The sequence below is a fragment of the Agrilus planipennis genome, unplaced genomic scaffold, assembly GCF_000699045.2.
Source record: "Agrilus planipennis isolate EAB-ADULT unplaced genomic scaffold, Apla_2.0 scaffold176, whole genome shotgun sequence".
Classification (NCBI taxonomy): domain Eukaryota; kingdom Metazoa; phylum Arthropoda; class Insecta; order Coleoptera; family Buprestidae; genus Agrilus; species Agrilus planipennis.
Window position 1 is genome coordinate 374,297 of NW_020442401.1, and position 27,974 is coordinate 402,270.

General features: G+C 32.5%; 2 protein-coding genes and 1 long non-coding RNA gene across 7 annotated transcripts in view; 1 reads left to right on the forward strand and 2 right to left on the reverse strand.

Moving 5' to 3' along the window:
- Positions 1 to 1,264: 1,264 nt before the first annotated feature.
- LOC112906265 lies at positions 1,265 to 5,491 on the reverse strand. The gene is made up of 3 exons (XR_003232234.1): positions 5,451 to 5,491; positions 1,601 to 1,683; positions 1,265 to 1,339 (listed from the first exon to the last, which is right to left on the reverse strand). It is a non-coding gene; the product is annotated as an uncharacterized LOC112906265 (long non-coding RNA).
- An 8,036-nt stretch (positions 5,492 to 13,527) lies between these two features.
- Positions 13,528 to 22,524, forward strand: LOC108737264 (disks large homolog 5). Of its 4 annotated transcripts, none has more exons than XR_001937839.1 (20): positions 13,528 to 14,068; positions 14,123 to 14,250; positions 14,461 to 14,637; positions 14,698 to 14,913; positions 15,047 to 15,288; positions 15,381 to 15,835; positions 15,930 to 16,219; positions 16,286 to 16,449; positions 16,518 to 16,866; positions 16,956 to 17,378; positions 17,438 to 17,990; positions 18,400 to 19,245; positions 19,306 to 19,519; positions 19,574 to 19,839; positions 19,901 to 20,126; positions 20,184 to 20,413; positions 20,481 to 20,710; positions 20,771 to 20,990; positions 21,066 to 21,236; positions 22,170 to 22,524. XR_001937839.1 is itself a non-coding variant. In XM_018470003.2 (20 exons), the coding sequence occupies exons 2-20, from the start codon at positions 14,035 to 14,037 to the stop codon at positions 21,164 to 21,166; spliced, it is 5,364 nt and encodes a 1,787-aa protein (XP_018325505.1). In that variant the 5' UTR covers positions 13,528 to 13,960; positions 14,028 to 14,034; the 3' UTR covers positions 21,167 to 21,635. The 4 variants fall into 4 exon arrangements, 2 of the variants coding, with proteins under 2 accessions (XP_018325505.1, XP_018325504.1); XR_001937840.1 differs by having other exon boundaries at positions 22,185 to 22,524; XM_018470003.2 differs by lacking the exon at positions 22,170 to 22,524 and having other exon boundaries at positions 13,528 to 13,960; positions 14,028 to 14,068; positions 21,066 to 21,635.
- Positions 22,525 to 24,484: 1,960 nt separating this feature from the next.
- The window catches only part of LOC108737240 (protein spaetzle 4), a 19,401-nt gene continuing 15,911 nt past the window's right edge, over positions 24,485 to 27,974 (reverse strand). Inside the window, exons 1-3 of one of the 2 annotated variants that reach the window (XM_018469972.2) lie at positions 26,415 to 26,583; positions 25,327 to 26,330; positions 24,485 to 24,953 (exon numbers count right to left, since the gene is read on the reverse strand). In XM_018469972.2, the coding sequence (XP_018325474.1) occupies positions 24,560 to 24,953; positions 25,327 to 26,330; positions 26,415 to 26,444 (1,428 nt within the window). In that variant the 5' untranslated portion in view covers positions 26,445 to 26,583 and the 3' untranslated portion in view covers positions 24,485 to 24,559. Of the gene's footprint in view, positions 24,954 to 25,326; positions 26,331 to 26,414; positions 26,584 to 27,974 lie in introns of those variants that run through there. The other variant, XM_018469973.2, reaches the window with a different exon arrangement.

Sequence of the window (27,974 nt, forward strand, 5' to 3'; positions counted from 1 at the left end):
AAGCTCCTCAAAATAACCATTTACAGCTTCGATTACTTNTAGTTATGTTGAACTTCTGCAAATTTAAATACCAATACAAAAATAAAAAAGTAATATTCATAAACAAATGACAAGCTAGGTATTGAATAGAAAATGTCCATTAGTAATTCACCTGACGCGAAAACAGATGTAAAATTAATGAGAAGTTAATTAAGAAACTAAAGAAATGTAGGTATGTAAATAGGTATGTTAATTTGACAATTTGTGTTAAATAAAATTTAATAATTAATAAATAACTGATAAAAGTTTAATGTCTAATAAATGTTCAAAAAAATACTATGAATGATAAACAGAGGAATTTTTCATGAAAATAAACAAGACAGCATTTTAATTTCTGCAAGAAGTGAAAAAAAATTGTTATAAAAAGTAATAATTAAGAACAAAAACAATTAAAGTGTTTCAGGACTGACAGTGTCTAACAAAAAATTTTTAAAGAAGTAATTATATGATAGATATTTACAAAATCGGCCACCATACATTCCGAATGCCAGCAAAGATTTGAATTTTAATAAATGTAATATAATAAGAACAAACTTCACATATTGCAAAACCTCAATTAGCTCACAAATAGTTTAAATTCAATGTATAATCTACTTAAACCATTTACAAGCACAAACATGCGTGGCTTTATGTACAGAAAAAATATTCTAAAATAAAATATCTGTGTATAACAAAAATAATTCCAAAAATTACTCTTTACCCTAATCTAGCTAAATAAACAACACTTTGTAGGACTTTGCATTGAATTTTGAATTCCTCTACTTCTAAAAAGGCCCAGAAAGTTTACTGAATTGTATTATATTTGATTAATTTTGTAATTTGTAATGTACTCCTTTTTTTGATATTACGAAAACCAGATGCAACTTTTCGTAGATCTGTAGTTTCCTTTAAAATTTAAAATTTAGTTCAAAAATAGTTTGCACTCTTGAAAAGGGTATATTTCTATACACTCAAAATTTTAAAGGAACTTTCAGTTTTCCTATAGGATATTTCTAAGTTCTACATCTTAAAATAATTCTGTCTTTCAACTTACCATTTTCGTCGCTGAGTCCTTTTCCTGAAATGTGAGGGTCTGCCCCATCGTCGTGATGTAGATAATCCTGAACTCCTTGACTTCTGAAAAGGTCCAAAAAAAACATTGAATTGTATTATATTTATTTAATTTTGTATTTTTAATGTTGGCCCAAGTTCTTTTAATCTAACAAAAGTAAATGCTACTGTTTGATTGATGAGTCCTTTTCCTGAAATGTGAGGGACTGCTCCATCGTCGTGATATAGATAATCCTGAACTCCTTGACTTCTGAAAAGGTCCAGAAAAAACACTGAATTGTATTATATTTATTTGTATTTTCAATGTAGGTCCAACTTCTTTTAATCTAACAAAAGTAACTGCTACTATTTGTAGATCTGCAGTTCCCTTATTTATGATTTAGTTCAAAAATAGATTACACCCCTGAAAAGGACACGTTTTTATATATTCAAAATCCTAATGGAACTGACACTTTTGCTACATGATATTTTTAAGTTCTATATCTCAAAATAATTCTGCGTTTTAACTTACCATCGTTGTTGCTGAGTCCTTTTCCTGAAATGTGAGGGACTGCTCCATCGTCGTGATGTAGATAATCCTGAACTCCTTGACTTCTGAAACGGTCCAGAAAGAACACTGAATTGTATTATATTTATTTAATTTTGTATTTTTAATGTTGGCCCAAGTTCTTTTAATCTAACAAAAGTAAATGCTACTGTTTGTAGATCTGTAGTTCCCTTATTTATTATTTAGTTCAAAAATAGTTTACACCCCTGAAAAGGGCACATTTTAATACATTCAAAGTCCTATTAGAACTTCCAGTATTCCTACATGATATTTCTAAGTTTTACATCTCAAAATAATTCTGTGTTTCAACTTACCATCGTTATTGATGAGTCCTTTTCCTGAAATGTGAGGGACTGCTCCATCGTCGTGATGTAGATAATCCTGAACTCCTTGACTTCTGAAAAGGTCCAGAAAGAACACTGAATTGTATTATATTTATTTAATTTTGTATTTTTAATGTTGGCCCAAGTTCTTTTAATCTAACAAAAGTAAATGCTACTGTTTGTAGATCTGTAGTTCCCTTATTTATTATTTAGTTCAAAAATAGTTTACACCCCTGAAAAGGGCACATTTTAATACATTCAAAGTCCTATTAGAACTTCCAGTATTCCTACATGATATTTCTAAGTTTTACATCTCAAAATAATTCTGTGTTTCAACTTACCATCGTTATTGATGAGTCCTTTTCCTGAAATGTGAGGGACTGCTCCATCGTCGTGATGTAGATAATCCTGAACTCCTTGACTTCTGAAAAGGTCCAGAAAGAACACTGAATTGTATTATATTTATTTAATTTTGTATTTTTAATGTTGGCCCAAGTTCTTTTAATCTAACAAAAGTAAATGCTACTGTTTGTAGATCTGTAGTTCCCTTATTTATTATTTAGTTCAAAAATAGTTTACACCCCTGAAAAGGGCACATTTTAATACATTCAAAGTCCTATTAGAACTTCCAGTATTCCTACATGATATTTCTAAGTTTTACATCTCAAAATAATTCTGTGTTTCAACTTACCATCGTTATTGATGAGTCCTTTTCCTGAAATGTGAGGGACTGCTCCATCGTCGTGATGTAGATAATCCTGAACTCCTTGACTTCTGAAAAGGTCCAGAAAGAACACTGAATTGTATTATATTTATTTAATTTTGTATTTTTAATGTTGGCCCAAGTTCTTTTAATCTAACAAAAGTAAATGCTACTGTTTGTAGATCTGTAGTTCCCTTATTTATTATTTAGTTCAAAAATAGTTTACACCCCTGAAAAGGGCACATTTTAATACATTCAAAGTCCTATTAGAACTTCCAGTATTCCTACATGATATTTCTAAGTTTTACATCTCAAAATAATTCTGTGTTTCAACTTACCATCGTTATTGATGAGTCCTTTTCCTGAAATGTGAGGGACTGCTCCATCGTCGTGATGTAGATAATCCTGAACTCCTTGACTTCTGAAAAGGTCCAGAAAGAACACTGAATTGTATTATATTTATTTAATTTTGTATTTTTAATGTTGGCCCAAGTTCTTTTAATCTAACAAAAGTAAATGCTACTGTTTGTAGATCTGTAGTTCCCTTATTTATTATTTAGTTCAAAAATAGTTTACACCCCTGAAAAGGGCACATTTTAATACATTCAAAGTCCTATTAGAACTTCCAGTATTCCTACATGATATTTCTAAGTTTTACATCTCAAAATAATTCTGTGTTTCAACTTACCATCGTTATTGATGAGTCCTTTTCCTGAAATGTGAGGGACTGCTCCATCGTCGTGATGTAGATAATCCTGAACTCCTTGACTTCTGAAAAGGTCCAGAAAGAACACTGAATTGTATTATATTTATTTAATTTTGTATTTTTAATGTTGGCCCAAGTTCTTTTAATCTAACAAAAGTAAATGCTACTGTTTGTAGATCTGTAGTTCCCTTATTTATTATTTAGTTCAAAAATAGTTTACACCCCTGAAAAGGGCACATTTTAATACATTCAAAGTCCTATTAGAACTTCCAGTATTCCTACATGATATTTCTAAGTTTTACATCTCAAAATAATTCTGTGTTTCAACTTACCATCGTTATTGATGAGTCCTTTTCCTGAAATGTGAGGGACTGCTCCATCGTCGTGATGTAGATAATCCTGAACTCCTTGACTTCTGAAAAGGTCCAGAAAGAACACTGAATTGTATTATATTTATTTAATTTTGTATTTTTAATGTTGGCCCAAGTTCTTTTAATCTAACAAAAGTAAATGCTACTGTTTGTAGATCTGTAGTTCCCTTATTTATTATTTAGTTCAAAAATAGTTTACACCCCTGAAAAGGGCACATTTTAATACATTCAAAGTCCTATTAGAACTTCCAGTATTCCTACATGATATTTCTAAGTTTTACATCTCAAAATAATTCTGTGTTTCAACTTACCATCGTTATTGATGAGTCCTTTTCCTGAAATGTGAGGGACTGCTCCATCGTCGTGATGTAGATAATCCTGAACTCCTTGACTTCTGAAAAGGTCCAGAAAGAACACTGAATTGTATTATATTTATTTAATTTTGTATTTTTAATGTTGGCCCAAGTTCTTTTAATCTAACAAAAGTAAATGCTACTGTTTGTAGATCTGTAGTTCCCTTATTTATTATTTAGTTCAAAAATAGTTTACACCCCTGAAAAGGGCACATTTTAATACATTCAAAGTCCTATTAGAACTTCCAGTATTCCTACATGATATTTCTAAGTTTTACATCTCAAAATAATTCTGTGTTTCAACTTACCATCGTTATTGATGAGTCCTTTTCCTGAAATGTGAGGGACTGCTCCATCGTCGTGATGTAGATAATCCTGAACTCCTTGACTTCTGAAAAGGTCCAGAAAGAACACTGAATTGTATTATATTTATTTAATTTTGTATTTTTAATGTTGGCCCAAGTTCTTTTAATCTAACAAAAGTAAATGCTACTGTTTGTAGATCTGTAGTTCCCTTATTTATTATTTAGTTCAAAAATAGTTTACACCCCTGAAAAGGGCACATTTTAATACATTCAAAGTCCTATTAGAACTTCCAGTATTCCTACATGATATTTCTAAGTTTTACATCTCAAAATAATTCTGTGTTTCAACTTACCATCGTTATTGATGAGTCCTTTTCCTGAAATGTGAGGGACTGCTCCATCGTCGTGATGTAGATAATCCTGAACTCCTTGACTTCTGAAAAGGTCCAGAAAGAACACTGAATTGTATTATATTTATTTAATTTTGTATTTTTAATGTTGGCCCAAGTTCTTTTAATCTAACAAAAGTAAATGCTACTGTTTGTAGATCTGTAGTTCCCTTATTTATTATTTAGTTCAAAAATAGTTTACACCCCTGAAAAGGGCACATTTTAATACATTCAAAGTCCTATTAGAACTTCCAGTATTCCTACATGATATTTCTAAGTTTTACATCTCAAAATAATTCTGTGTTTCAACTTACCATCGTTATTGATGAGTCCTTTTCCTGAAATGTGAGGGACTGCTCCATCGTCGTGATGTAGATAATCCTGAACTCCTTGACTTCTGAAAAGGTCCAGAAAGAACACTGAATTGTATTATATTTATTTAATTTTGTATTTTTAATGTTGGCCCAAGTTCTTTTAATCTAACAAAAGTAAATGCTACTGTTTGTAGATCTGTAGTTCCCTTATTTATTATTTAGTTCAAAAATAGTTTACACCCCTGAAAAGGGCACATTTTAATACATTCAAAGTCCTATTAGAACTTCCAGTATTCCTACATGATATTTCTAAGTTTTACATCTCAAAATAATTCTGTGTTTCAACTTACCATCGTTATTGATGAGTCCTTTTCCTGAAATGTGAGGGACTGCTCCATCGTCGTGATGTAGATAATCCTGAACTCCTTGACTTCTGAAAAGGTCCAGAAAGAACACTGAATTGTATTATATTTATTTAATTTTGTATTTTTAATGTTGGCCCAAGTTCTTTTAATCTAACAAAAGTAAATGCTACTGTTTGTAGATCTGTAGTTCCCTTATTTATTATTTAGTTCAAAAATAGTTTACACCCCTGAAAAGGGCACATTTTAATACATTCAAAGTCCTATTAGAACTTCCAGTATTCCTACATGATATTTCTAAGTTTTACATCTCAAAATAATTCTGTGTTTCAACTTACCATCGTTATTGATGAGTCCTTTTCCTGAAATGTGAGGGACTGCTCCATCGTCGTGATGTAGATAATCCTGAACTCCTTGACTTCTGAAAAGGTCCAGAAAGAACACTGAATTGTATTATATTTATTTAATTTTGTATTTTTAATGTTGGCCCAAGTTCTTTTAATCTAACAAAAGTAAATGCTACTGTTTGTAGATCTGTAGTTCCCTTATTTATTATTTAGTTCAAAAATAGTTTACACCCCTGAAAAGGGCACATTTTAATACATTCAAAGTCCTATTAGAACTTCCAGTATTCCTACATGATATTTCTAAGTTTTACATCTCAAAATAATTCTGTGTTTCAACTTACCATCGTTATTGATGAGTCCTTTTCCTGAAATGTGAGGGACTGCTCCATCGTCGTGATGTAGATAATCCTGAACTCCTTGACTTCTGAAAAGGTCCAGAAAGAACACTGAATTGTATTATATTTATTTAATTTTGTATTTTTAATGTTGGCCCAAGTTCTTTTAATCTAACAAAAGTAAATGCTACTGTTTGTAGATCTGTAGTTCCCTTATTTATTATTTAGTTCAAAAATAGTTTACACCCCTGAAAAGGGCACATTTTAATACATTCAAAGTCCTATTAGAACTTCCAGTATTCCTACATGATATTTCTAAGTTTTACATCTCAAAATAATTCTGTGTTTCAACTTACCATCGTTATTGATGAGTCCTTTTCCTGAAATGTGAGGGACTGCTCCATCGTCGTGATGTAGATAATCCTGAACTCCTTGACTTCTGAAAAGGTCCAGAAAGAACACTGAATTGTATTATATTTATTTAATTTTGTATTTTTAATGTTGGCCCAAGTTCTTTTAATCTAACAAAAGTAAATGCTACTGTTTGTAGATCTGTAGTTCCCTTATTTATTATTTAGTTCAAAAATAGTTTACACCCCTGAAAAGGGCACATTTTAATACATTCAAAGTCCTATTAGAACTTCCAGTATTCCTACATGATATTTCTAAGTTTTACATCTCAAAATAATTCTGTGTTTCAACTTACCATCGTTATTGATGAGTCCTTTTCCTGAAATGTGAGGGACTGCTCCATCGTCGTGATGTAGATAATCCTGAACTCCTTGACTTCTGAAAAGGTCCAGAAAGAACACTGAATTGTATTATATTTATTTAATTTTGTATTTTTAATGTTGGCCCAAGTTCTTTTAATCTAACAAAAGTAAATGCTACTGTTTGTAGATCTGTAGTTCCCTTATTTATTATTTAGTTCAAAAATAGTTTACACCCCTGAAAAGGGCACATTTTAATACATTCAAAGTCCTATTAGAACTTCCAGTATTCCTACATGATATTTCTAAGTTTTACATCTCAAAATAATTCTGTGTTTCAACTTACCATCGTTATTGATGAGTCCTTTTCCTGAAATGTGAGGGACTGCTCCATCGTCGTGATGTAGATAATCCTGAACTCCTTGACTTCTGAAAAGGTCCAGAAAGAACACTGAATTGTATTATATTTATTTAATTTTGTATTTTTAATGTTGGCCCAAGTTCTTTTAATCTAACAAAAGTAAATGCTACTGTTTGTAGATCTGTAGTTCCCTTATTTATTATTTAGTTCAAAAATAGTTTACACCCCTGAAAAGGGCACATTTTAATACATTCAAAGTCCTATTAGAACTTCCAGTATTCCTACATGATATTTCTAAGTTTTACATCTCAAAATAATTCTGTGTTTCAACTTACCATCGTTATTGATGAGTCCTTTTCCTGAAATGTGAGGGACTGCTCCATCGTCGTGATGTAGATAATCCTGAACTCCTTGACTTCTGAAAAGGTCCAGAAAGAACACTGAATTGTATTATATTTATTTAATTTTGTATTTTTAATGTTGGCCCAAGTTCTTTTAATCTAACAAAAGTAAATGCTACTGTTTGTAGATCTGTAGTTCCCTTATTTATTATTTAGTTCAAAAATAGTTTACACCCCTGAAAAGGGCACATTTTAATACATTCAAAGTCCTATTAGAACTTCCAGTATTCCTACATGATATTTCTAAGTTTTACATCTCAAAATAATTCTGTGTTTCAACTTACCATCGTTATTGATGAGTCCTTTTCCTGAAATGTGAGGGACTGCTCCATCGTCGTGATGTAGATAATCCTGAACTCCTTGACTTCTGAAAAGGTCCAGAAAGAACACTGAATTGTATTATATTTATTTAATTTTGTATTTTTAATGTTGGCCCAAGTTCTTTTAATCTAACAAAAGTAAATGCTACTGTTTGTAGATCTGTAGTTCCCTTATTTATTATTTAGTTCAAAAATAGTTTACACCCCTGAAAAGGGCACATTTTAATACATTCAAAGTCCTATTAGAACTTCCAGTATTCCTACATGATATTTCTAAGTTTTACATCTCAAAATAATTCTGTGTTTCAACTTACCATCGTTATTGATGAGTCCTTTTCCTGAAATGTGAGGGACTGCTCCATCGTCGTGATGTAGATAATCCTGAACTCCTTGACTTCTGAAAAGGTCCAGAAAGAACACTGAATTGTATTATATTTATTTAATTTTGTATTTTTAATGTTGGCCCAAGTTCTTTTAATCTAACAAAAGTAAATGCTACTGTTTGTAGATCTGTAGTTCCCTTATTTATTATTTAGTTCAAAAATAGTTTACACCCCTGAAAAGGGCACATTTTAATACATTCAAAGTCCTATTAGAACTTCCAGTATTCCTACATGATATTTCTAAGTTTTACATCTCAAAATAATTCTGTGTTTCAACTTACCATCGTTATTGATGAGTCCTTTTCCTGAAATGTGAGGGACTGCTCCATCGTCGTGATGTAGATAATCCTGAACTCCTTGACTTCTGAAAAGGTCCAGAAAGAACACTGAATTGTATTATATTTATTTAATTTTGTATTTTTAATGTTGGCCCAAGTTCTTTTAATCTAACAAAAGTAAATGCTACTGTTTGTAGATCTGTAGTTCCCTTATTTATTATTTAGTTCAAAAATAGTTTACACCCCTGAAAAGGGCACATTTTAATACATTCAAAGTCCTATTAGAACTTCCAGTATTCCTACATGATATTTCTAAGTTTTACATCTCAAAATAATTCTGTGTTTCAACTTACCATCGTTATTGATGAGTCCTTTTCCTGAAATGTGAGGGACTGCTCCATCGTCGTGATGTAGATAATCCTGAACTCCTTGACTTCTGAAAAGGTCCAGAAAGAACACTGAATTGTATTATATTTATTTAATTTTGTATTTTTAATGTTGGCCCAAGTTCTTTTAATCTAACAAAAGTAAATGCTACTGTTTGTAGATCTGTAGTTCCCTTATTTATTATTTAGTTCAAAAATAGTTTACACCCCTGAAAAGGGCACATTTTAATACATTCAAAGTCCTATTAGAACTTCCAGTATTCCTACATGATATTTCTAAGTTTTACATCTCAAAATAATTCTGTGTTTCAACTTACCATCGTTATTGATGAGTCCTTTTCCTGAAATGTGAGGGACTGCTCCATCGTCGTGATGTAGATAATCCTGAACTCCTTGACTTCTGAAAAGGTCCAGAAAGAACACTGAATTGTATTATATTTATTTAATTTTGTATTTTTAATGTTGGCCCAAGTTCTTTTAATCTAACAAAAGTAAATGCTACTGTTTGTAGATCTGTAGTTCCCTTATTTATTATTTAGTTCAAAAATAGTTTACACCCCTGAAAAGGGCACATTTTAATACATTCAAAGTCCTATTAGAACTTCCAGTATTCCTACATGATATTTCTAAGTTTTACATCTCAAAATAATTCTGTGTTTCAACTTACCATCGTTATTGATGAGTCCTTTTCCTGAAATGTGAGGGACTGCTCCATCGTCGTGATGTAGATAATCCTGAACTCCTTGACTTCTGAAAAGGTCCAGAAAGAACACTGAATTGTATTATATTTATTTAATTTTGTATTTTTAATGTTGGCCCAAGTTCTTTTAATCTAACAAAAGTAAATGCTACTGTTTGTAGATCTGTAGTTCCCTTATTTATTATTTAGTTCAAAAATAGTTTACACCCCTGAAAAGGGCACATTTTAATACATTCAAAGTCCTATTAGAACTTCCAGTATTCCTACATGATATTTCTAAGTTTTACATCTCAAAATAATTCTGTGTTTCAACTTACCATCGTTNAAAGAGCTTTTGGCTTTGGTTCGTTAATTTCCAAAATTAGTTCATACATAGTACAGAATAGACAAACCAATACATTCTCTTCCTAATACAAGTTTAAAAATGTTTAATTTGAATACAAATAAGGCATTAGTTTTGAAAACAAACATTTAATTTCTTTTTAATATATTAAAACGACCAAAATGCCTTGCTCTGGAGATCGGTCGTTCAAGTATACGACTGTTAAAGAGAGAAAGTATTCGGAAAATGAAAGACAGAGATTTACGCCCGAACAAGAGTTAAAACTATCCTTTACATCAAAAAGAGCTTTATTATGTTTAAAAAATGTAAACGATGGAGACCAACCACCTTGATAATGGAATAGCTTTGAAACAATGGTGGAGCTTTCAACTATGGTTTGTTAATCTCAGAAATTGTTCCCCATATATTACAAAATAATTAAACTAACGATTTCCCTTTGTGAAATAGGTTTAAATAGGCTTAATTTATACAAAGATAATTTTAAAAACTAATATTTAATTGCTATTTATGTTAAAACGAGTAAAACATAGTCTTCTCTTGGTCTACATTTCAAGCATTAAAACGGAAATATTGGAATACGACTTGGACAAAGGGAAATGGCTGAACATGTGGGTACTTGCAATGTGGAAGCTAAAGGGTGTCTAAGTTTGAAAAATAAAGAAATTCGAAGAAGAATTAACATGAAACGAATTATCATAGACGACATAGAAAAGAATAGATTGTTTGAGGAGAATGCAAACACAAGGGTATGGGACTAGATCCCAATAAAACTACAAAGAAAAAAATGAAGACCTGTGAAAGGTTGAGACGATGAAGTAGAAAAAGCCATGAAAACAAGGAAAATCGAAGAAGATAAATGATGAGGTAGAAAACGATGGTACATGGGGTACGAAAAACGGCTACATATATCTCTTTTACGACTTTTATATTTATTTGAAACTTGGAATTGATTACCACCAAACAGATGAGCCTTTTTATAAAAAAAATATTATTATTAAAATTCCTGCACAAGAGGTTTTCACTTGAATTTGGATTATCATTATATTAGTATTTACTTTATTTTACAAGTACCTACGCAAAAATTTTTTCGTTCTTTGTAAAAATTGCATACAAAATTGCTTAATTGTTGAATTTAAATAAAAAATTGGTTTTGATTTTAAACCATAAAACGTTAATATTAAAAAAATATTTATGACAAAAAGCAAAACAGCCCTCATCACCATGCCCTCATTTCAACGAAACGTCGTTGTTGACCCGCTCTCAACCCCGTTTACACGAAACTGAGAGCTGATCAACGCACGATGAATCGTTGAAACAAGAACACAACAATGCCGGATGTTTTAGGAATACGAGCGCACCGCCAGCAGCCTTTCAGGTCCCTTTCTCCCTATAATGGGTCAGTTAGGCGCCCTCTTGCCCACCAAGGAGAAAACAACCTTACATCAACTGCCGAATTCCTATTTACATACATACGAAAAGCCGCTACTTATACCTCAATTTCGCATACAATAGCTGTGAGAGGCAACATTAAAAGATTTTTGTAATCATCGAAATTATTCCAATATAAAAAATACTGCATGCACAGATCCTAACGACACTTTAAAAGAGATTTGTAGAACAAATTTTTCTTAGATTGATTAAAAACGTTAATATTAACATTTAACTAGTAAGTACAAAATAAACGACCAATATACCAAATTTTAAATCAAAATACAGTTTTAGTGTAAGGAAACCCAATTTTAACTTGAATGTGTGGATAGATTAGATTTTATTTTACTGTTGATTCTTTCAATTTTCAAAGTATTTCAAATTATAAATAAGCACAAAATAAAAATGAATTAAAAGCAAAGGACGAATTTATTGATTGTAATAAAAATTAAAAAATACTATAAAGAAACTTGAAAATTTCCTTCATATGGAAATTTCCATACGGAATATATACATATGTATGAGACCATGATTTACCCACTACATTTCTACATATACCAACTAATTAAATACCTATTAAAATATTGAAAATATAGTACTGACCTTTAAAAATTCCTTCTTCATTTTCAAAAATCGATAGATCATTATAAAATCCTATAAACCAAAAACACTGCCGCACCCTTTTTGTTTTATTGTCATCTAAACGCCAATATTAACAGCTTTACAAAACGGAAAACACAAAATCGCGATTCATTTTAATTGACTGAATTATATTTTTACTAATTTTGATAATTTCCACTTATAACTACTTAATCCTGACAAATCACGTTAATTATGATATGTGATAATTTCGAAAACCGATGAAATGCCTGCGGATTACGAAAACACACTGCTCTTGAAAAAGGACGGCTTTATCAGATATGTGACGATTTTTAAATTAACATTTGTTTAATTTTTTTCTGTAATTTAAAGCAAAAAAAGATAGGTATACCGGGTCGATTAAAAAAAATTTAAAACATTATGTGGTTTTATTAAAAGGTTTTTTGACAAAGATTGAAGATTAAATTATGCGCAATTTTCATCAATATGGAAAAATCCAGGTGCATTTAAATTTCATTTTCTCTCAATCTTTAGATATAAATAAATTTGAACCGTCTTTTTGTAATTAATATCGAAACAACTGTCTTTTTCCATATAATTATTTAAATCGTCTTAAGGCAGGAATGACCCTTAAAATTTTTTTTGCCTGTACGGTTTAATCTTCAAAATGACTACTTTTACAGACATTAATAATAGGTGATCTAGACTTTCAATTGATTATGCAATTGTATTTATTATAAATAATTACAGGGTCTCGTAAGGTGACATGCAGTGTCTGAATGAAAATGTGTTTTTGTAAAATCAAAGAAAATGACTTATAGTTTCGACTCCTTTTTGACTGATTTTTAAATTTGGACTTTCGACTTTGAGTCTTATTATTATTTTTTTCTCTTAAAAAAAGTCCCAATGTCTAAGATCCGCCACTGGGTGCTTATTATTTTTTAGCGTTACAAAACTTTTAATTAATCAAAAAACTATTAGTATTAACTATTATGAACATGTCTTTTAAAGTTCAATATCAAACGGCGAAGATTTACCGTTCTAGAAAGTGACACGTATTTTAGTTAATTATAAACCAAAATTTAAATTTTTGCGCGCTTTAAAAAAAGCATGATGGCCGACAAGAGCAACAATATGTCAACAATTAAAAAAGAATGATGGCCGACTACTACAACAATGAATTAAATGTAATGGCCGACATCAGCAACAATGTGACAATAATTAAAAAAGAATGATGGCCGACAATTACAACAATGAATGAAGTATAATGGCCGACAGCAGCAACAATATGACAATAATGAAACAAGTATAATGGTCGACTGCGGCATATAAGGTCATGTTAATTCTAAATTAAATATTTAGATTTTTATAATTGATATTTGTCTTTAATAAGAATAGTGTCAAAATTATGTCTAATAAGAATTCGGATGCTTGGTATATATTATCTATGGCGTACCTGCTGTCGCTGTGATCTGACAACAGTCTGTGACAACTACAGTATTATTTATGTACTTTCTTTCAGCCTTTGGAAATTATGATAGTTTTCATTTTTCTTCATAAAAATATTTACTTTCATATCAGTAATAAATAATGTTATTGGAAATAGTAATACAAGTTTTAAACATTAAATGAGTAAGTTAATTTTGAAGTTATTGCTTAGAAATTAAACGCGATTCTTCGCCCTAAGTGGTATCCATAAGTAAAAGGCAATATGTGAATTGAAATTAACAGTATCCGTTTGCTCCCATTTCATAGCGTTTATCAAATAGCATGTTTTTTTGCAAAAAGTACCGTGAAATTTCCATTAGATCCGTTAAAGATTTTACAACACGAACGGACGTTTCTCGACTATTACGAAAGTTCCGTCAGTTTATGTGCAGTTAGTAGTGTGGAACAATTTAAAAAAGTATTTCAGGAAGTAACAATAAAACTTTCTATTGTAACCTTCCCTATTTTTTGTTTTCACTTTTTAGCGAAGAAATGGCGTCTAGCACTGATGGCAGTGGCAGTAGTGGTAAATGTTAGCAGATTTTCACAATAATTTATTATTACACAATTTTATTCCTAGGTGCACTATCTCGAAATTATTCGATAAATTCAAGTTCTTCTCGTGATTATGAAAACCTAAAGCAACAATACGATAAAGCAAATAATGAATTGGCAAACTTAAGAAGGAGATGCGATCATGCAATGAAAGTAAGTACGCAATAGTTATATGTGCTTTTAACCTTTTCTCTTAAGGGTTATTGTAATAATAGTAATATTAATAAATTATCCTCTGTACTTCATAAATTTATTGTTTTTATGTTGTAACATTTTCCATACTTTAGTAAATATGCATGAATTAATATTTCTAATTACTCTCTTGGATGTTAGTGTATTTACATTCCCACAATAATTTTCAAGGAACTGGACTACTATAGAAGCCAACACAGAGCAGCCATGAACCAACTAGAAGTATCCTCTCAAGACTCTGCAACTTTACGCACAAAGTATGGAGATGTGCTGAGTGAAAATCAAAGATTGGAACAAGATGTTCAGTCATTGAGGACTGAATTGTCAGAATTACACAGACAGCAAGAGGTATAATTTATCTTAAATGAAAAAGTTTATACATTTAAATTTATTTCCCTTTGGCTACAGGTGTTGGTGTCAGAAAATGGTAATACAGAATCCCTGTATATGCTCTCCAGAAGAAACGACAGTGTTGTGAGAGATGATTGTGATACTCTTAGGAAAAGGTATGATGAGCTTCTGGCATCACACAGTCAAGCAATTACAAAATTAGAATTGGCACAAGATGAAACTAATAGACTTAATAAGCAGTGTGATGAACTTAATCAAGAAAGAAACAATGTTGTAAGTTAATGTGTTCTCTATAATGTTGTTGCTTTTCATATATAATATATTAATAGCATTTATATTTACTTTTTAATATTCTCATAAATGTTTTTTTAAGTAAAGCTAAATAATTTATTCATTTTTATTTTAGATGAGAGACATTGTTAATTTACGCCAGCAGATAGCAGTGGCTCATCAAAAATATGACAAAGCTGCAAGAGATTGTATCAAATTTAGAGAAGCATTCCAGAAAGTTCAGCAGCAGTATGAAGAAGCTGTTAAAGAGGTCAATCAAGCTATGGCGTTCCGTATGAAAGCTAGTAAAGAAGTCAAAAGACTCACAGATGAACGAAATGCAGCTATGACTGAATATAATCTCATAATGAGTGAAAGGTGATTTTTTAAATAAGCAATTTCTATGCTATGAATGTTTGTGTTGAAATTTTGCCCTTTTATCGCTTACCTACCCATTTTTTGTTTTGCAGAGATACAGTCCATAAAGAGATGGAGAAATTAAGTGACGATCTGACACAGGCCTGTAAAAAAAATAAACTATTAGAGGCAGATAACAAAGAACTTATGGAAGAGAAAAAACAGTTAAACTATCAAATGGAAACTTTGAGACGAGAAATTGCCAGTGCTTTGCATGACCGTGATAAGGCTCTAAAAGAATGTAACGATTTAAGGGAGAAATTTGGAGAATATAGTGCTTCCAAGGAGGATAGCCGGGACATGATGAAGAGTAGGTTAGATAATCTTAGCTTCCTAGGTGATAATGCAGCTAGAAAAGAAGTCCAAGTCGATTCTCGTAGCCTAAGTCAGAGACAAAGGTTAGACAACTTAGATCAGGCAAATCAGGAACTTGAGAGTTTAAGAAAAAGTTTGGACAAGGCTCAGACAGAACTGTCTGAGGCCATTCAGGAAGCTGAGGTATCAAAAGGTAAATATTATTTAACTGACAAAAGAAATACTTTCATGATTTCTTTAACGATGTAGTTGTAATACATTTTTTATTTTGTTTTTAATTATTTAAGGTCGACGTGATTGGGCATTTTCTGAAAGAGACAAGATAGTTTTAGAACGAGAAAGTATTCGCACATTGTGTGATAACATGCGTAAGGAAAGAGACAGAGCTGTATCTGAACTTGCAGAAGCTCTTAGGGAGTCTGATGCTATTAAAAAACAAAGAAATGAACTGATGAAAGAAGTTAAAATGTTGAAAGAAGCCCTGGAAATACACATGGAGAAAGAGGCACAGTTTAATCAATTTCGTGGTATGGGACATAATCATTCCCATGACAGCGCTATTGACAGTGATATGCAGGTAATTTAAATATAAAGCACAAAGGAAATTGTATTTTGGAAAATATAGATGGCTTTTTCTGTACAGGAATGGGAAACAGAGATATTGGAAATGGACTTGTCTGGACTTCCCAGTGATGGTGACCTAGGATTCGAGTTGGTTGGCGGTCGAGATGACCCTCATTATCCCAATGACAGTGGTATTTATGTGGCCTCAGTCTCAAAAGGTTCCATGGCCGATGGAAAGTTGAGGTAAGTCTTGTTATTTTTAATTTCATTTTTCCAAGAGTAGTCTAACTTAATTCTATGTTGTTTTCTAGAGTAAACGATTGCATTTCTCGAGTGAACAATCTTGATTGCACCTCGGTATCGAAAAGGATGGTGATTGAAACGTTGCGCTCAAGTTTACCCGTGGCGCATTTGGTTGTACGCAGGCGCCGATCTCAAACATGGTCGTCTTCACAAAATTCCCGAGGATCTCAGAACGTTGTCCGTATACCCCCTAGTTTTCAGAATAACTCGCGAGTTGCTCGTTGGATCTATACTGCAAGACTAGCCGCTGGTTGTCACGGTCTATCCCTAGAATCGGGGGTGTACATTGGGAAGATAAGCGAGGGCAGTTTGGCAGCCAAAGATAATAGTCTTGTTGTTGGTGATAGGGTTTTGAGCGTAAGTTTTTTTACTATATTAATAGGATGCTTTCTAGTTTTCTAGGATTCACAATTTCCCTCGTATCAGCATTTTTTTTTGTGTTTCAGATAAATAACAAATCTATGGACGGTTTCGAGAGCATCCACGAGGCTATGTCAATTTTGAACGATGACCGCACAGATATAATTACGATTACGACTCTGAAGACGAGTTATTTGGACCCTGAATGTACCACAAACGTGTTTATGCCTGCTCAACGCTACAAAAAAGAAAACAGGAGCTCTCAAACAGACGACCATGATTTGGTTCGCCACGATTACGATCGACAATATTTGAGTGGTGATTATCGACTGAATAACAAAAGTAATGTCCAGGAGAAGAACAGTGGGGCGTGGTTCAGAGAAAAATTGGACATGGTTCGTGGAAGAAGACATTCAAAGGATAGAAACAGGAACGATGACAAAAAGAAGTATCGAAATAGTTCACCGAATACACTCGATTTAAGTAGCAACACTTTTGAGCAAGAACAGGTGAGAATTTTGTAATATTTTTGTATTTTTTTAATTTATAACTTTTTATCTAATTTCAGGCAATAGCTGAGTTAGATTTGGTAATAGATAGTTATCATGGCGAGAATACAAATACCATGAAACGAAATAAAAGAAGAGGTAAGGAGATGTCGGTGCAAGAGAAAAATGGCGGTACATGGCCTAAAGCGCGGGCTACTAACGTACTTCAAAACACCACTGGCACTATAGTGGCTCGTAAAAAAGAACGGCCACCCCTGAGTCTCCTACTAACTGACCGATCAGAACAGCAGAATAATTACTGTTGTAAAAACGAAAGGACTTCAAATCGTAATTCAACTCCTATACCGCTTAGCCTAGCCCAGAACTTAAACAGACATAGCGTTTTTAAAAGTGTAGATAATAGTATGGTACCCTTCCCGAAGGCTACGTTTAGCACTGTTAATGACTCATTTGAGAAGCTCAGGTCAAATAAAATGTCCGATTTCGACGCGTCACGTGAAGTCAATAATAGACTGAGTATTAATTCGGACAACAGTCTCGATTTTCCCGTTAATAAACCGATGTTGATCAGCGAAAAGGACTTTCTCAACTATTACAAAAAGAATAAAACAGGTAAATAGCATTTACTAATAAATTTAACTTCATAAGAAATAGGAAAATGTTTTTGATGTTAAACATCTTTTGTGGCGGTTCAAACCGGCTGTTGGTGTGGTGACGTCGCCACGCGCTAACTCTACTTAGTTCGGCGATTCCCCTTCCCTTTTTCTCTCCCACCACACTGAGCTCGTATACCTATAGCGTATGCAATATGGATACTATACTGTGTATAGCATCCATAGTATTTCATATACGTTGCCTGTTTTATTTTAATTTTGGTATTAAATTAATATATTTTTTAAATAAAGAATAATTTTTTTCTTTAAAAAAAATCTTAATATTTTGTTTTTGCCACATTTATTGCTTTTGGATGTTTCAAATCAGTCAGGCATCCCGCGATGGCTCAATTTTTTTTTTTTTTCAGGTCCAATAAAATACACTGCAGATTCTGATCGTGATAACTCAATAACTCACGACATATCAGTTACCGGTGTCCCGAATCCTCATACTCGAATTCATTCGCAATTGTTTGTTCCAAATCCTCGCATCGCATTCCCCTTTCATCCCCACCCACATCCACATCTCAACTCATCGCCTCTGACTCTCCCCACATGTCACTCACGTGAAAGTGTTGGTTTCGAACCCCCTTATCCTTCATTCACCCACACCCACAGCCCTTCTGTAGACCATTATCAAAAAAAGCAAATGCTAAATGTCAATGGTTTACCTAGCCACGCCCATGTTCCTTATAGGGATTCAGATATGATCAACTACGGTCAAGGATTTGAAGGGGGTACATTTCCACGTAAAAAAGAAAATCAACGTTTTCGAATACCGTCCAATCCTAGTGTCACGTCTAAAAATTCAGCTGGAAAAGTGAGCACGGGGAGTATTGAACGGACTAGCGAGAGGGGAAGTCCTATGCCGATTTTTCAAGTAGAAGTTTTAAGTCCGGGAAATAGAGATAAGCGAAATAGTGTTCCTGATTATTGTTGGCCTCAGAAACCTCTGCCAGGGGAACTTAGAAGAGTACATATTGACAAATCTAATGAACCCTTGGGGATACAGATAAATTGCCCAGAAAGTGGTGGGATTTTCGTATCAACAGTGAACGACAACAGTTTAGCTAGTAGAGTAGGATTGCAGATTGGCGATCAATTACTGGAAGTCTGTGGGATCAACATGAGAAACGCCACGTATAATTTGGCTGCAAACGTTCTGAGACAGTGTGGAAATTCTATTACCATGTTGGTTCAATATAGTCCCGACAGTAAGTTGAAATATTGGGAGTTATTAATAATTTTTCAACTTTTTGTCACTTATATTTAAGAATATAACGAACTGCAAGATTCTGGTTCTTGTTCGGGCTCGTCTTCTAACGATGAAGGTGACGGTGAACCTACACCTTGTAATTCCCCTAAAGGGGTGAGAAAGTCCCATTCCAATGCCATGAGCTTACCGTTAACATCATTGGGAAATCAGACAATCATCAATCGCACATCACAGGCCACATCTACAATCCAAAGACAAAGCAGTAATAATAGGTATGTCACATCCTAAAGTTGTTATATTCTTTAATACAATTTTTTTTGATAAAGGAATGAAGAAGAACCTCGTTACCTGTACATCGAAACGTTGAAGACTTCAAACTTAGGTATATCATTAGTTGGTGGCAATGCTGTTGGTATATTTATCCACTCGGTTCAGCCTGACTCTCTTGCTTATCATGCGGGGCTTAGAACCGGAGATCAAATCTTAGAATATAACGGAAGTGACTTAAGACATGCCACTGCTGAGGAGGCCGCTTATGAACTTGCCAAGACTGCAGATAAAGTTACTGTCTTAGCTCACTATAGAGTAGATCGTAAGTATTTAAAATTAATTTTTATTTAGACTTCTTCCTTATGTCTTTATCTTCATTTAAGGTTACAACGAAATTAAAGATAAGCCTGGCGACAGTCTCTACATCCGTTGTCTTTTTGATAGAAGTGGCAGCGAGTTATCTGATAATTTGCAGCTCTGTTTCAATAAGGATGACATTCTTTATGTGGACAATACAATGTTCAATGGGGTCCCAGGTCATTGGAGGGCATGGAAACTCGATTCTGAAGGACAGAAGCAACAATGTGGTATCATCCCAAATAAATACAAGTGAGTAATAAACTATTACAGATTTGAGTATCGTTTTCATTTTTTTTTGTATGTCAGGGTCGAAGAAGAGTTGCTGCTCAAAAGAAGTACTGGTGATCTTGAGGGTAGGGGTTCTACATCAGCAAGAAGAAGCTTCTTTCGTCGCAAAAAGCATCAAAGGAGTGGTTCAAGAGATTCCAAAGAACTGGCCAGTTTTTGTAATGTGTCTTCTGGGTGGTACTCAGACAATGGAACTTTACATGAAGATCTTTCTCTGTGTTCTTATCAAAGAGTAGAAAGACTTGATTGTAAGTTATTAACAATGTTGATGTTGTACGTAACAATGCTTTAATATAATTCCTGTCTTTATTTCAGATCCAGAATTTCGTCCAGTTTTAGTTTTAGGCCCTTTAGCTGAGTGCATTGTTGATAAATTGGTGAACGATTTTCCCGACAAGTTTCAGAAAGTGCAGCACGAAGCCAGACACTGTTCCCAAGCCACTCTAGACCAGGAACTTGCAGACAGTCTTATCGTTGATTACAGGCGAAAGGGCAATTACTACGAATGTACTACAGCTGCCTCAATACGATCAGTTTGTAGTTCAGTAAGTAATTGTTCAATTTTTTTCTCGTTTCTATACTTTTAAGTTCTTATTTTGTTACAGAGGTTACATTGCATGTTGGACATTTCGGTTTCTTCAGTTGAAAAGCTTCACAGGCACCAGATTTATCCTATTGTGCTCCTTATCAAGTTCAAAAGTACCAAGCAAATAAAAGAAGTAAAGGATACGCGGTTCCCATTAGATAAGTTGTCTGGGAAGGCAGCTAAAGAAATGTACGAGCATGGTTTGAAATTAGAAGCTGAATATAGACACCAAATAACAGGTGAATTAATTATTTTTTTGCGTTTGGGTATAAACTAAGCTTTTAAAATTATTATATTAATTTGTAATGTTTCAGCTGTCATTCCTGCTGGAGTAAATATAGCCTACATTTGTACACAAGTTAAGGCAGCAATCGATGCTGAACACAATAAAAGTCAGTGGATTCCAGTTCAGTAATATTTGAAAAATACTTCAATGTTCAACGTAATTCATGGTATTGACTGGGTGCCGTTTTTCGTATTGAAAGGTTTGAGCTAGTTCCTTACCCTGATATTTTAAAAAAAAAATAATTATCCGAATAGAGTAAATACGAATCGAAGACAATAATATTATCTACTATAAATAAAGTCATAACGACCGTCCTAAAATTAAAATAAAAATTTTTCTAAATGCATTTTTGCAAGTACACTGCCTTTCGACCAATTTTTATACCCAGAAATTTTTGAAGAAGTTTACACTACAATAATAAGTAATAAAGTGAGGGTGGTGGAATTTTTTTGCTTTGCGAAGTGCTTAGTGCAGCCTCTACTTTTTGGTTATGAAAGTTTTAAAACCTTTTAATTCTTTTTTGTAGTTTTAAATGCTTTTTTGCTTTCAATGAAACAGCTTCCGTTTTATAACTTATCTGAGTATTTTCTGCTTACGTTTTANTTAGTAGAATTAATATATAGTTATTAATTAATACACTAAAAATGTCAGAATAGCCAAATATGAGTTACAACGTTATGGTTTACGAATCTATGTGTAAATATTTTTTTATAATTTATTTATTGCTGTATGGTGACGTTTTTGATTGTCTTTACTCATAAAAAATACATTTTAAATTATTTATAACACATGGTCAAACAAAGAAGTGATAATATATTGAATCAAGTATAAATTTTGTTTTTAAATGAAAAAATTAGGAAACGTTTGTTTTTGATTTTAAATTTTATAAAGGACAACTGATGTTACTGATTTCATTTTCTTTGAATGTTTGTTTTTAACAAAAACTAACTTTTGCCTGATAAGTAACAAATAAAGCAGTGAAAGGTTTAATCAAAAAGTTTTCGTTGTTATCAATGCTAATTTAATGTAAACATAACTAATAAGAAACTAATTGGTTGCATTAGTTAACCGAAGGTGTCAATTTCATTCATGTCAGTAAAACTGCATATTTTATGACAACTTTTTTTTATAGAATTTGTACTTCTAGATAGGAGATTAAAAGAAATAAGGGAAAGTCTAATTTGAAGTATGTAAGTTATTAATTAGCTTATAAGATCTAATATGAAATGATTTGTGTTAAATGTACATTTAAAAACAAAGTAAGAAGAAAATGTCTAATGTGTATATTTGAGAGTCAACTATGTATATGAAGACATTTTGTTATACTGTTTACCAACTCTGTTATATGTATAGGATAATTTTTATGTTGACTAATTGATTATTATTAGTTTTTTATTTTTAATAATGTACTCTGTGATTGTTCGTTATTTTTATCTTTTACTATGGCTTTGATTTTCTTCGATGAAATAAACGAGGTTTAAATGGAATTCAAATTGTTTTTTTTTTTTTGGAGTATCAATATTTACAGGGGGGTTGCTTTAATAAATTTAGCCGCATAAATTTGAAATGGCACTAACTTATACATTTCAAATGGCTTTTTTTTGTTAATTCTACATATGCTTTAACATATAATGTGGATCAAAAAAGACTATCTTCCTTTAAAACAAAAAAAAAAAGGTTCGTGCGACTACACGACAGAAGTGAAAACATTTTCCAATTTTAAAGTATGTGTATATAGTTACATTAATGTTATATAATGGATTAGTTCGGTGAATTAACAGTTAGATAATACTGATATTGTTATATCAAAATTATTTATTTTTATCTCTGTAGCCGTGAAGTAATACTAGTTATAAAATAAAAAATTATATTTGTGAACTGACTGACTACATGCAAAACGCGATTAATAACGACTGGAGCCGAGTATAAACGATTTAGCGCGCCACCAATTTGTTTAATGTTGGGTAGGACCGAGTATACCCGATTCAGCGTAACCGACCCGAACCTAACGCTTATAACATAACGGTTCAATTATGTTCATTCCTTAGCAAAAATAGCGCCTAAAGAAGTTTTCACTTCAAAAATTAAAATAATAAGGCTTACATTAGAAAACAAATGATTTACCTTATATATTATCCTATTTCCGTCACCATCTTCTATGAAGTTCAACATATTAAAAACTATCCTGAAAAGAAGAAAGCTTGAAAAATGTGTAAAACATTATAGTCTTTTATTTAATTTAAGAAAAAACTTTCACAAGCGATTATATGGTGAAGAAATGTTAAATAACACAAACATTGGGAATACATGTAAGGAAAAACAAGGGTAAAGAAATAAAAAATTTTTATTCTTTTGTATAAACATAAAAAATGTTTGTGGTTGCAGCTGTAAAAATTTGTAATTAAATATTGATACAATCAATTAAAAAAAAGTAGAATGCAAATTTAATAAGTTCATCATAAACTTTCCATACTTTATTCTCATACTTACACCTAATCATTAATAAAAAAATATCAGTCAACAAAAAACATTTACATTTATATACAATAATTACTGTCATTCTTTTAATTATTATTGGAGCTGTACAAAAAAAAATCACCACATCCACAAACACAATGTGGCGGTAACAAAAAACATAAAAATATTTTACTGACGACAATATTTTCAAAGAAGTCAATTTTGACATTCTGGAAAACATATTTTTTTCATTACCTGCGCATAGCCCTACGCACTCTACGTGAACATATTTTAAAAACATAACACACAATCGCCAACCACTTGCCATTTACTTGCGGTGATTTTAGTTTCATTTTTTTGGAATTTTTCAAAGCAACACCGTTAGCAAGTAAACCTCGTATAATAACTTGGGCAATAGAAATTAGAATTAGAGATCTTTCTTCGAAACCTTTTTTTGTGGTATCACATGGTGAAGTATTACAATAACTTATTTGATCGCTGACTGACTGAAACTGAACAAATGCAGTATCGTCCGAATCAGTACTTCTTTTGAAATCAACATAGGGTAAGTTTATTTTAGTAGAGTAGTAGATGAAGCAATGTTTCTAATACTTGACCTTATTTCGTACAGGTACTTCAGTCATAACGTGAACATAGAAATCAATTCAACTACAGTGAAGTGAAATTTTATATCCGAGTATTGGGATCCGTCAAATGGGAGGAGCCTAAAAACATGGCGCCGATTAAGGAAAATTTATCGTAGTTCCTATAGTGTACCGTGCAATTTTCAAGTCTTTAAATTACGATAAAATGATAAGTATTGACACAATATGCGATTGGACTGACACAAAGCCTCGGAAAGGAAATTTCATTGAAGGTGAGCGTGTTTTTAATGCCAATCACATTATAAAATTCGGAAATAACAAATCCGAAAGCTAGCCTTCAAATTCCGTCAAGTTTATTGCCTACGTTTTACAAACTTCNAACAAAAAACATAAAAATATAATACAATATCTTTCATATTTACATATTTACAGGTTCCTCATCCTCTCCAACTTTCAGTTTTCAAACTTGTAGTTTTGCTCTGCTTTTAATCCACTCTGGTAATTCTTTGCCTATATCCAAATCTTTAGTCTTTCTTCTGGGACTCCGTGAGGTGACCCGAAAATCCGTTGGGATATTGTAACATTTGCAAACACAACATGACGGAAATTTAAACCAGTCCGAAAAAATTCCCCTGCATTCGTTATTGGGGTCGTAGGCCAAAAGTCTATGCAGTCGATACTGCTGTTCACATCTACAACCCTCCCTGCAGTACATTTGTTTGTGTTCGTAAGTACACTTTTCCCAGTGGACATACTGTTCGAAGGGATACAGGTTCAATAGGGCTAAAACTTCACCTCGAGTGTTGTTGGCCCAGAATGGGGCTACAACTTCCTCCTTTACTGGACATGCGTTCCTAATACAAAAATAATTTATTTAAAATAAGTGAAGGGCAAATTATTTGTGTTTGAAAAAACGAAAAATTTGAGGAAAACAAAAATGTCAAATCTAAAGTAACTTTTCTTCATCACAATTTCAGGACAGTTTCAGAGGATTTTACAAATATTTTTCTGTGGATCTTACATTTTTTTAACATATTTTTAATTCCACGAAAAATTTGAGAGGGTATTGATTTTTGTTAGTTTAGGTGACTCAAATGATCTAAACAAATAAAGTACAAAATTTTGGATTGAAGAAAAATGATACACAATGAGATAATGTCTTAAAAACCATTTTTGTCGTTGTTTGTTGTTCATATAGTTAATTTAAAAAATTAAATAAGTACTTACACTCCCTTTAGTTTTTCATAATTAATTCGATTGCTCTGGGGCGCTCTCTTTGTGGAATGTTCTTCCAAATCTTGAAAAAGAACTTCCCCAGTTGTTGTGGTAGTTGAAGGAGTTGGCGAAATGGTACTGATGGAGCTCTGTTCATCATCATCAGCTAATTTGAGCGCCAGCTTTTTTGTCGCATTTAGGGATTCAGTGGACGTGTCAAAACCATTTGTATTGTTATTATTTTCGACAGGAAGCGCAGAACTTCCGTTTGTAATTTTCACTTCTGTTTCGAGCTGCAATTGATCATTACTTTCTGTCACGTTCACTGCATCCTTATTGGTTGTTACTTTCACATCTTTCGTTGTTTGTGTCGTTGATGATGATAATGAAGCTTTGGTTTTGCTAACTGCTACTGTCGAAGCTTCCGTGGAACCTGACGAACTTGTGCTAGATTCTCGAAACATCGGTATATTTTTAATCTCCATCACTTGGGCTTTCACAATTTCACCTTCTTCCGAATAGACAAACTTCGCGTTGAGCATTTCTCCAGATCTAACATCGTCTGAAGAGAATGCTCGACCTTGAGTTTCCTCTTCCTCCTCGTCTTCTTCTTCTTCGTCGCCATCCACGAAATAGAGTTCGTTCCAATCAAAATCGTTTTGCATAAAACGTCCTTGGAACGTGTCGTCTTTTGCAGGACGTTCGTTATTGAATCTCCTGTACCTGTGATTGATTTCGTTGAACTGGTCCAGGTCGAACTCGTCCGGATCAAATTCCTCTTTAATGACAGACGAGTGTCTTTGGTCTCCGTACATTCGTCTCATGAGGCCCTGGTTTTCCCTGACAAAACGTTTCACCGCATGCCAAGGATACCTGGAACCCGCTTGGGTGCAGTAGTTCTCTTCCGCTAAATTGCATGGCGGTTGAAACGCTCGAGATTGCCGGAAGTTCTTTCCGCACGCAGCGTGATCAGATCCTGCGTCATATCCGTATCCAAGGACACACGTGGAGTACGTCTGAAACAATAGAAAAATTAACATTTAGTTTTATGCACAAGAGATAGAAAGTTCTTTTAGATATTATAATAGTATACAACCTACAAAAATCAAATAATACGTAAAGGATGTCATTTGTTTTTTCGATTAAATGTACGCCATATTGTGTAGTGTAGAAAGGTAGTTGAAATGGCGAATTATGCCTGTTGAAGGAACTTTTGTGGTACCATATGTATAACGACGTTTTGCAGACAATCAAACGTTGACAATATGAAAAATTATCATTCCACAATAAAAATATATATTGGTATGCAAGGAAGCACAGGACATGGCGTGCGTGTGTGAACGTAGGCCTACAGAAGCATGTTTAAAAGAAAGTGTGAGAAACTTTATCGATATAGGTACATGCACATGTGTTGTATATGTATCGTATTGTTAGTATTAAAGTTAAAGTGTTCGTTAATACGAAATACAATACAAATTCGATATATTTAAAATCAATGCAGGTAACACAAACTTTTTGTCAATAAAACGCAAACAAAGAAACTTCAAAAATGTTTAATATTAAAAGATTAAGATTTATTATTTCCTTAAAGATACTATCCCAATAGCTGTTAAAATGTAGTTAGCTATTAAGGTTGAGCAAATTACTTGATTAATAGAAATTTAATCGATTATTCCATTAATAGGAATAATCGACAATTGGAGCAATCGATTAATTAAGGAAATCGAATATTTAAATTAATAGAGAATATTCAGTTAATCAAATTGTTCATTAGGGATATAATAATAGGTTCATAATAATACGCACATTTGGTTAAGAGTAAAACTTTTATGAAAATGTTTATTTCTGTTTTGTTATGCAACATCTAAATAAGAATAAAATTCCTGTGTTTTTGTATATCTAGAAGAGCTTAATGTTTACTTTCAGTCAGAAAATTGATTATATTCAAGTGATTATTTCCTAAATTAACAATGTAATTTATCGACTATTACGAATAAGTTAAAGAATCGATTATTTCATCGAATCGAGTTTTTCGATTAATCAATTATTCCAGTTATCGAAATAATCGATTTATATTCCTACCATCAATAACCAACTGCTTTTAATAATCGTCGAGCCCTAGCACCTATCATGTTTATTATCATTTCAGCTGCAATCATCCTTGACCTTTTTAATTGAAACAAATAAGTCTTGGTAAGAAATGCAATGGAAGTAGTAGGTCAGTGGAACGTTTCAGACGTGAACATCTTCTGAAATATCTTGCTTTCACACTCTTTTACAACACAGAAACTGTGGTCAGTTTCTTGTCTTAAAAGCCTACATGCAAAACTAATTACTGTCCATTGATGGCAGACAATTACTAAACGTTTAATTCACAAACTTGAGCGTAGTAGTTTTATCACATAAACAGAAACTAAACATTATTTATAAATATAAACAAAATTTCAAATCACAAGTAAATTAATCCTTTTTTTAAACACTAATAATAAAGAAATGTGTAAGCAATTAATTCCCAACAAATTTGTTTAAATTGGGGGGGGGGAATTAATTGGGGAAGATGTTTATTTTATTTATAAAGTTTTTCCAAATAAATTACTGAAACTTCTACGACATTAAAACATAGAAAGGTGAAAGATGGGGTGGTAAACTCCGTCATATAT